We start from the raw sequence: 8,873 nt of genomic DNA, 5'->3' as shown, positions 1-8,873 counted from the left end.
CCCTACACTGCAACCTTCCTGGAGCTCCTGCCTTTTCCTCAAGCACCCCCCTATATTAGTCAGCCCTCACTTTCTTTCTCTGCTGGCTCTTTCCTCAAAGGCTAACACCGCATCCGGTGGACACATGTTGAGTGGCTGCCTGGTTCCCGACAACTTCCCCTTTTCTGGCTGGGACTGACCTGGAACAAACAGGTGGGCTCCCCAAATCACAAGTGGACTACAGGAGCCTGCCCCCACTGGTCAGAACTGGTTGCACCAGTAGCAGATACTTTTTTTTTTTTTTTTTTTTTTTGGTGGCTGTGTTGGGTCTTTGTTGCTGTGCGAGGGTTTGTCTCTGGTTGCAGTGCACGGGCTTCTCATTGCGGTGGCCTCTCTTGTGGAGCATGGGCTCCAGGCATGCGGGCTTCAGCAGCCATGGCGCGCAGGCTCAGTAGTTGTGGCGCACAGGATTAGTTGCCCCGCGGCATGTGGGATCATCCCGGACCAAGGCTCGAACCCGTGTTCCCCTGCATTGGCAGGTGGATTCTCAACCACTGCGCCACCAGGGAAGCCCCTCAGTAGTAGATACTTAACTCAAGCTGGGCCAATCAGATTCTAGCACCTGAATACTTGAGACCCAGAATCAAGAGTTTGGAAGTCCCAGGCATGGAGCCTCATAAGTGCCCATAAATGACAAAGCACTAGAGGTCCCATGCCTGACCTCAGGCGGCTGGAACCACCTGCTTCCTGCCCTCCTGAGTCAGCTGTCCCTTTAATTCACCCCCAAACTCCTTTCCATTGCTTGCAACCAAAGAAGCTTAACTCAAGTCTCTGCCGTCTTAAAACTGCCTCCCTTGCCCCAAACTCCCCCCGCCCAGCAACCATGACTCTGTCCTTCGCCTCTCTGCCAAGGTTCTTGATAAGTCTTCCACAGTAGACTCCACGCCCTCACCTTTCATCCACTCGCCCGTCAGCCCACGGGAATTCAATAAAGTCAACAAATATTTATTTAGCATCTGCCGCGTGAGAGACTCTGAGGACACAGAACAAGGCGCAGACTGTGGCCTCAGAGAATTCACAGTCTAGCCCGGTAAGGGGTTAGTGCAAATTGTAATAAAGATTAAAATTAAACGTGGTAAGGGACTGGTAGGGAAACTCACAGGTGTTATGGAAGGGAGGGGCTCTGGGAAGGTGTCCCAGGGAGGGGATGTCCGAGCACTGTCATGGCTTTGAGTGACAAGGGACATGTTTGTGCACAAGTTTCAGTTCAGGAAAATAAAAAATGAGTGACTTCTTCCTATTTTTATTTAAAATGAAAATAGATTTATTAGTGTCTGTGAAAAACATAATATATTATAACTATTTAGATTACCACTTGATTGATAGGAAAAAAATCTCCCTAAGAAACTTGGCACAATGATTTTCACCTGCTAAGATGTTATCACCTGGGCACATGTGAAATGCTGGCAGGTAGGCAGGCCACACGGGGTCTACTGGCCAGGGATTCTCATCACTGTCATAAAGGACTTGGGAGAAGAGAAGGGCAGGGAGACAAGGGAAGAGTGTGAGCAAAGGTCCATGGAGAAACAGCATGGTAGGTGGGGGAGGAATAACAAATAATTGGTTAAATAGGGAGTAAAGTAGGGAAAGGCAGGAAAGGAAACCAAAGGCTGACAGAGGCCTGATTTCATAGCCAGGGCCTTGGTAGGCTTTATCCCAAGAACAGGAGGGAGCCATTGAGGATTACTGAGCAAGAGAGGGTCATGGTCACTTTGGTGGCTAGTGTCAAGGAAGAGAGGATTGATCTATCCCTGCTCCGCCCTTTAGCCCTAGCCACCAAGTCCCTGAGGCTTGTGGTTCCCACAAAGTATCTGCTGCCCTTAAGCTGTCGGGCATAGGGGTGGGGGGTCCGAAGATGAGGGCTCAGAGGGAGAAGTGGTCCCTACTTCCCTCCGTCCCCAGCCCACCAACCCCAGGGTGAATGTAATTGTCCTCGATGAAGCCATCGTCATCCTCATCTTCACCCACCTCGGGGCGGACCCCTTTCCCTGTCCCAGACAGCGGGCGGTGCTGGTAGCTGGCACGGTATTTGCGGCAGAGGTGGCATTTGGCAGCAAGTGCGATGAGGAGAGAAAGGACCACAGCCCCCAGCACGACCCCTACCAGCACAGGCCATGCCCGGGCCCCGCTGCCCAGTCCAGGGGATACGGCCGATGCTGTGGGGAGCTCCGAGGGCTCCACAGTGGCTGCGGAGAAACGGACAGTGTTAGGGATGGGGCCCCGGATTGGCTCCCTGGGGAAACTGAGAGGAGTGGGGCAAGTTCCTCCCCGCAACCTCAGCATCTAAGGGGTACCCAGTCCCCTCCTCAGCCTCCCTCCCCACTGTCACTCACTTCGGTTTGCCTCACTCATTGAGGGGCCAGAAGACACTGCTGAGCCTCAGCCTCTGCCAGAAGAGCCCTGGCTCTAAGGAGACTCCCAGACGCCAGGCAGCCCCAGGGCACAGAGTCCTGGAACATACACACACGTTTGGATGTCAGGGATGGCCACAGGGCGCATGTTCCAGGCCACACTCACAGCTGTGTTGAGGGCGCTGCACAAACTCCGGAGACTGGACAATTGACCATAACCAGTTGCCCGCAGGAGAAAAACAAGCCGAGCCACGGAAATTGGCTGTTGGTAAGGGAACACCCAGAAGCGGCTGGAAAAATAACTCAATGCTGGAATTTACTGAGCACAACTTATGATTCAGTCACCAGGCAACGTGCTTACAGAACCTTGTAATGTGGGCATAAACATTATCCCCACTCTCCAGGTGAGGACTCTGAGGCCCAGAAAGGTGAATTAACTCAGCCAAAGTCCCAGGACTTGAACCCAGGTCTCTGATGCCAGGGCCCAGAGCCCAGGCTGCTCCCCTGCTTGGTAAGCTGCGGATGGTAGGTGGGGCAGAGGCAGTCCGGCTTCCAGAGGTTGGACAACGGCAACTGCTGGGAGCTAATGGGCAAAGTGGAGACCACGCATGGAGGACGGTGCTGGGCTCCACCCAAGACAGGAAGCTCCAGACACAGCCTGGCCCCTCCGCTCCAGAGTCATAAGCCCTGAGTCCACACCCACCACCGCCACTCTCAGCCTTTCAGGCACATTCCTTGTCCTTTCACCTCTGCCCCGGGGGCAGCGAGCTGTATTCTAGGAGTAGCCAAATGTAAATCAACTGGATCAGGAAAATATCTGGCTGAGAATCACTAGGGGCTGGGAAGGATCTAGAGGAGGAAGAGCATCTGAATTAAGGGACTATCTGGAGGAAGATCATATAGGCTCAGGATACCTGGGGGAAGAGCATCTGGGCCAGAGGAGTGTCTGCGGGAGCAGCACCTGATTCTGGCGAGTACCTACAGGAAGAGCATCTGGGTTTCAGAAGTACCTGGAGGAGGAACAGCTGCGGCTGGAGGTATCTGAATCAGAGGAGGACCTGGGAGGGGTGTCCAGGCTAGGAAAGCACCTAAGAGAGAAGCACCTAGTTTAGGTACCCGGCCATACTCTTTAATATCAGTACTGTAATGATGCCCTCCCTCCTCAACTCCACATTGTCACCAAGCCCCATGAGTTCTTCCTCTCAATATCCCTAGAATTCCTATGCCCCTCCTCTGCACCCCACCACCACTGCCCCAGTCCAAGCCACCTTCATCTTGTACCTCAGCTCTTGCAATAACCTCCTAACTGGTCTCTCCTCACCTCTCATCCATTCCTCAGAGTGATGGGCCTATGGCTCACATCTGACCCCATTACTCCCCTGCTTAGAAATCCTGCACAAGCTCCCCAGGCCCGCAAGGCCGCGTGCAGATTCCTCAGCACATCCTTCAAGGCCTCGCAATCCAGCACACAGCCCCCAGTTCCCTCCCCGTGCTACACACACACACCTACACACACACACACACACACACACACACACACACACACTCACACACACACCCTGCCTTGTTTCCCAGCCACCCCCTCCTCAGTTTTTTTGAGTCCCCCATCCCTCAAGGCCAAATCAGACCATACCTGCCTGTGAGGTTGTCCCAGGGCCCCCCTCATCACCTCCTTCACTGCCCTGCCCAGTCAGCCACCAGTCAGAACTGGCCAGTTACTAGATGGCCAGCTCCCTGGTCAGGGACTGGGCTGAATAATGTGTGTCCTGGAGCTGGCAGAGAGCTTAGCAGTCAGCTGCTCCGTACATGTTTGTGAGATGAGTGAATATGGGGGTAGGGTGGGGGGGTCATTAGAAAGGAGGAGTAAATCATTCACTCATCCATTCATCAGCAAACATTCATTGGGTGCCTACCATGAGACCGGCACTAGGCACTGGGTCCTCAAAAAAAAAAAAAAAAAAAAAAAGGATTTTGTTAAATTGAAATGAGTGGAATTCAACCTGACGTTTTTAAGATTTTACTCCTACTCCTTTCCTTCCTGCCCTGTCCCTGTGAATTCTTCCCAAGGACACACACACACACACACACCCTCAGGCTGTCACCCCACCCCTTCTGGTCGCATTTCTTCCACCGACAAACACACACCCCACCTGATTTGTAGCTCCTTTTCTGCTCCCAGGAGCCCTCGGGGATCTGTGGGTTTCCCATCCCAGGCCCCCCCAGTGTCTTTCCCTCTGCTCCCCACCTGTAGGAACTGTGCACAGTCCGCGGAGGAGCTTCCAGTTAGAGCCGGCAGGACCCGGCCAGGTGGGCGGGCCAGAACTGCAGCTTGACTCACCTGTGGACGCAGCAGCCAGGCGGGGCCGAAGCCGCAGATGAGGGCGGAGAGCAGAGCCTCCAATAGGTAGGACTTACGCTACATCTTCCCAAGAATTGCGGAGAACCTTCTGGCGCAGGCCTCACCCCCACCCCCAGTGCCGGGGGCGGGGGCGGTCGGTTGGGGGGTTAGTGCCGCTGGGATCCAGAGAGGGGGCAGTCTTCAGCAGGCAGCCGCTCAAGCTGGAGGCCCTGATAAACAAGTGAATTTCCGGTGACAGGTACGAAGTCCAGAGTTGAAGAGGGACCGCCTGTGAAGGCGGCCGGCCGGAACCAGGGGGCCTAGGGCGTAGGCATTCTCCAGGCAAAGCCAGAGGGACCAAGAAGACGCAAAACTGCCTGCAAAAGTGTATGTAAGCGTGTGTGTGTGTGTGTGTGTGTGTGTGTGTGTGTGTGTGTGTTTAGGTCAATGGGGAGTGTGAGTTCAGAGGCCTTTTGAGGAGTGTGTATGTGCCCTTGGGGGGTTATTGTGTGTATGTGTGTTTACCTGGACAGGGTACAAGCCCCTGTCTGGATCTCAAGGATCCTGTGACCCCACAAAGCTAGGCTCTGAACCTCTACCTTTTGCCTTACTCCTCTTCCCCAGGCCGAGTGCCTCCTTGTCCTTTCAGACCCTCATGGAGTCACGTTCCCAGAGCCCTCCGTCTAGCCCAGTAAGCCCCGCCTCCACCCTGGCAAGCCCCGCCTGCACCTGGCAAGCCCCGCCTCCTCCATCCCCAGAGCAACGTCACAGCATTGCTTTCACGATCTTATAATTGTTTCTTCCTGTGCTGCCTCCCCAACTGGACTAGCAGGGGAGCTCTCCCAGGGTGGAGCCAGGTTTGACAGTCTCTGGGTTCCCAGCACCTGCCACAGGGCAGGCTCTCAGTAAATATCTAAGGGAGGAAGTGTTCCATGAGCTAAGCCATGCTGGCACAGGAGTTCACAGGAACCCGCAGGGCACAGCGGAGCAAGGGCTGCTGCCAAGGCTTGCAAGTGGGGCACGGTAGAACTATGGCTGGAAAGTGGAGGCCAGTTCATGTAGGACCTTGAAGATCTTGGCTCCGAGTCTGAGCTCCTACCGCCAACGGCCCCTTCCTAACTCTCCCACCTACACCTCACACTCTCTGCTGCAGTCAGACCAAACTGTTCCCTATTCCTAGAACCCACCATGCTCTCATCTCCCAGGCTTTGCATGCACTCTTCCTGGGACCGCTGCTTTCCTCCAACCTTAACCTTCATCCTCTCCCCCTACGTGTCCACCTCCCGCCTGGCTGACTGTTCCTCCCATCACACGGGCCCCAGCTTAGGTCCTCTTTATCTAGATGCACCCTAGTCTGGATGCCTCCTCCCCGCTCTGTGCCCCCTGAAGACCCTGGCCCTTCTCCCCCATAGCCCTGACCACACAGCATTGTGATTTTCTCTTTACTTGTCAGAGTGCCCTATGAGCCTGTAAACTCTGGAGGTAGGGTCTGTGTCTGTCTTGTTCCCCTTCAAATCCCTAATATCTAAAATGACAACAATAAATACTCCTGAAATAAATGAGAGGAAAGTGGAGTTTATCCTGGATGGGGCAGTGAAGAGCCAAGGAAGTTTTAGGGTTTTGGTTTGATTTTGAAGCAAGGAAATCACAGGATTCAAAAGATATTCATTGAATACCTACGATGTCCTGGGCACTGTGCCAGGTGGTTTTGTTGTTGTTGTTGTTTTAATTGAGGTATTCACATAGCATAACCTAGTTCACATAACAAAAAATTCACCGTATCAGTCAATTTCAGTGCACAATTTAGTGGCATTTAGTACATTCAGAATGTTGTGCAACCATCACTTTATGTAGTTCTAAAACATTTTCTTCACACCAAAAGGATTCTCCCCACTCATTCAGCAATCACTCCTGATTTCCCCCTCCCCAGCCTCCAGCAATGTCTAATCTGCTCTCTGTCTCTATGGATTTGCCTATTCTGGATATGTCCTACAAATGTAATCAGATTTGGGCCAACTTTTTAATGAATTATTTCATTTAATCCTCCTGACTGTACTATGAGATAGATGTTAATTATTTCCTTAACATGAATAAAATGAGGCCATGAGATGGTAATTTGCGTGAAGTCCCACAGAAGAAAACAAGTAAAGGTCTACCCATCCATTAGTCAGCCATTTATTCAATGAATACTTACTAAATGCCCACCACAGAGCCACAGCCAGCCTATATGGCAAGCATTGCAAGATAGCAAAAGGCCACCTGCTAGATGCCCCACAGCATGGAGAGCAGAGAGCAGGCTGGATACTGGCACCCACTGGCCCATCAGCCAGGAGCTCTGGTGCAGTGAACAACCTTCACAACCTTCTGTGGCAGCCCTGGCAACCACGTGGTAGGCTCTGTGCTAGCTGCTGGGGAGAGTTCCTGCCGCCATACAGCCTTCATTCTGGTGGTGAAGATTGACAATACACAAGTAAAGAAATAAATACGATCATTTCAGATAATGGTTAGTGCTATGAAGAAAGTAAAATAGCTTCGAGTGATGGAGTTGTGGAAGGGGCTGCTATTTTTTTCTTTTTTAATAGCTGTGAATTCTATGGGTGACAGTCTTTTTTAAAAAATATTTATTTATTTATTATTTATTTTGGCTGTGCTGGGTCTTAGTTGCAGCACCCGGGATCTTCATTGCGGCATGCAATATCTTTAGTTGCGGCATGCGGACTTCTTAGTTGCGGCATGTGGGCTCTTAGTTGCAGCATGCATGCAGGATCTAGTTCCCCGACCAGGGATCGAACCTGGGACCCCTGCATTGGGAGTGCAGAGTCTTATTCACTGGAGCACCAGGGAAGTCCCGGGGCTGCTGTTTTATATTAGTTAGTCGGAAAAGGGAGGGACTCGCTGAAGGGGGGATGTTTGAGCTGAGATCTGAATAAGAGTGAGTGAGCAACCATGCCAATATCTGGGGGAAGAACATTCCAGAAGGAGGGAACAGCCAGAACAAAGAAGCAAGAGCATGGCTTGTTCAAGCAACAGAAAGGAGGCCGGCTGGATGGGGTTCAGTAAGTGGGGAGAGATGGGAGGAGCTGCATGAGTGGCCTGTCCAGAGGCAGCTCAGGTGGTGCTGCACTGGGTCCTTCTCTCCGTGAGATGATGTGAAGCCACTGATGATCGGAGTCGGGGACCAAAGGACTGGCCTTCTTCGGCTTCTGTGTGAAGAATGGACTAGAAGAGGCCAAAGCAGAAGTGGGGCGGCCAGTTAGGGAGCCGTTGCTATCATCCCGGAGAAGGGGAATGTGGCATCAGGGTGGTCAGGCAGAAACGGGGAGAAGTGCTCAGATTCTGGATGTACTTTGGAGGTGAAGTCAACACGATTTGCTGACTGGATATGGGGTTTGAGAAAAAGAAAGGGAGCAAGAATAACTCCAAAGTTTTGACCTGAGCAACTAGAAGGATGGAGTTGTGGGAGACTGCAGAGGTGACAGCTTTGGAAGGGTAATCTGTACCTCAGTTTTGGATATGTTACTTGTGAGATGCCCGTGATTCATCCAAGTAATATACTAAGTAGGCAATAGCATAAACCAGCCTGAAGGCAGCAGAGGTAAGGGCTAGAAATATAAATAGAGGAACCAGTAAAAAGTGGATGGTTTTTTAAAGCTGGTCATCTAGGTGAGGCCCCAAAGAGAAGTGCAGAAAGAGAAGAGGGCTGAGGGCTGAGCCCTGGAGCACTTGGGGAGCAGAGGTCAGGGAGTGGAGGAGAAGCAGGAAAAGAGACTGGGGAGCGGCCTGCGTGATGAGAGTCAGACAGGCGAGGGAGGTGCCCTGGAGGTCAGAGAAGAAAGCGCTTCAAGGGCAAAGGCTTCACCAGCTTCGCCAAATGCTGAGGCTAGGTCAACTTAGACAACACGAACTGAAAATTGACATTGAATTTGGCCATGTAGCCGTCACTGGTGACCTTGACAAGGACAATGTCACTGATTTGTCAGGGACAAAGGCCCAACCGGAGCGATGCATGGGTATGGGAGCAGAGGAAGTAGAAACAATGCCTTCAAGGAATTTTGCTATAAAAGAAGCAGAGAAATGGGGCTTCCCTGGTGGCGCAGTGGTTGAGAGTCCGCCTGCCGATGCAGGGGACGTGGGTTCGTGCCCCG

The 8,873-nt window shown here is 52.3% G+C and overlaps 2 protein-coding genes across 3 annotated transcripts in view; one reads left to right on the top strand and one right to left on the bottom strand.

The window, feature by feature from the left end:
* Positions 1-1,323: 1,323 nt before the first annotated feature.
* Positions 1,324-2,415, bottom strand: C3H1orf210 (chromosome 3 C1orf210 homolog). Its single transcript, XM_007117443.4, has 2 exons — positions 2,373-2,415; positions 1,324-2,225 (listed from the first exon to the last, which is right to left on the bottom strand). Exons 1-2 carry the CDS (start codon positions 2,389-2,391, stop codon positions 1,903-1,905), a joined length of 342 nt encoding a protein of 113 aa, XP_007117505.1. The 5' UTR covers positions 2,392-2,415; the 3' UTR covers positions 1,324-1,902.
* A 2,363-nt stretch (positions 2,416-4,778) lies between these two features.
* The window catches only part of LOC102992058 (hypoxanthine-guanine phosphoribosyltransferase-like), a 7,691-nt gene continuing 3,596 nt past the window's right edge, over positions 4,779-8,873 (top strand). For both annotated transcript variants that reach the window (XR_008616436.1, XM_007117444.3), the window contains exon 1: positions 4,779-5,115. The gene's annotated coding sequence lies outside the window, so the exon portion shown is untranslated. The remainder of the gene's footprint in view (positions 5,116-8,873) is intronic.

This window comes from Physeter macrocephalus, chromosome 3 (genome assembly GCF_002837175.3).
Source record: "Physeter macrocephalus isolate SW-GA chromosome 3, ASM283717v5, whole genome shotgun sequence".
In the NCBI taxonomy this organism is placed as follows: Eukaryota; Metazoa; Chordata; class Mammalia; order Artiodactyla; family Physeteridae; genus Physeter; species Physeter macrocephalus.
Note: the sequence above shows the minus strand (reverse complement) of the source record. Positions and strands in the feature narration are given on the sequence as shown.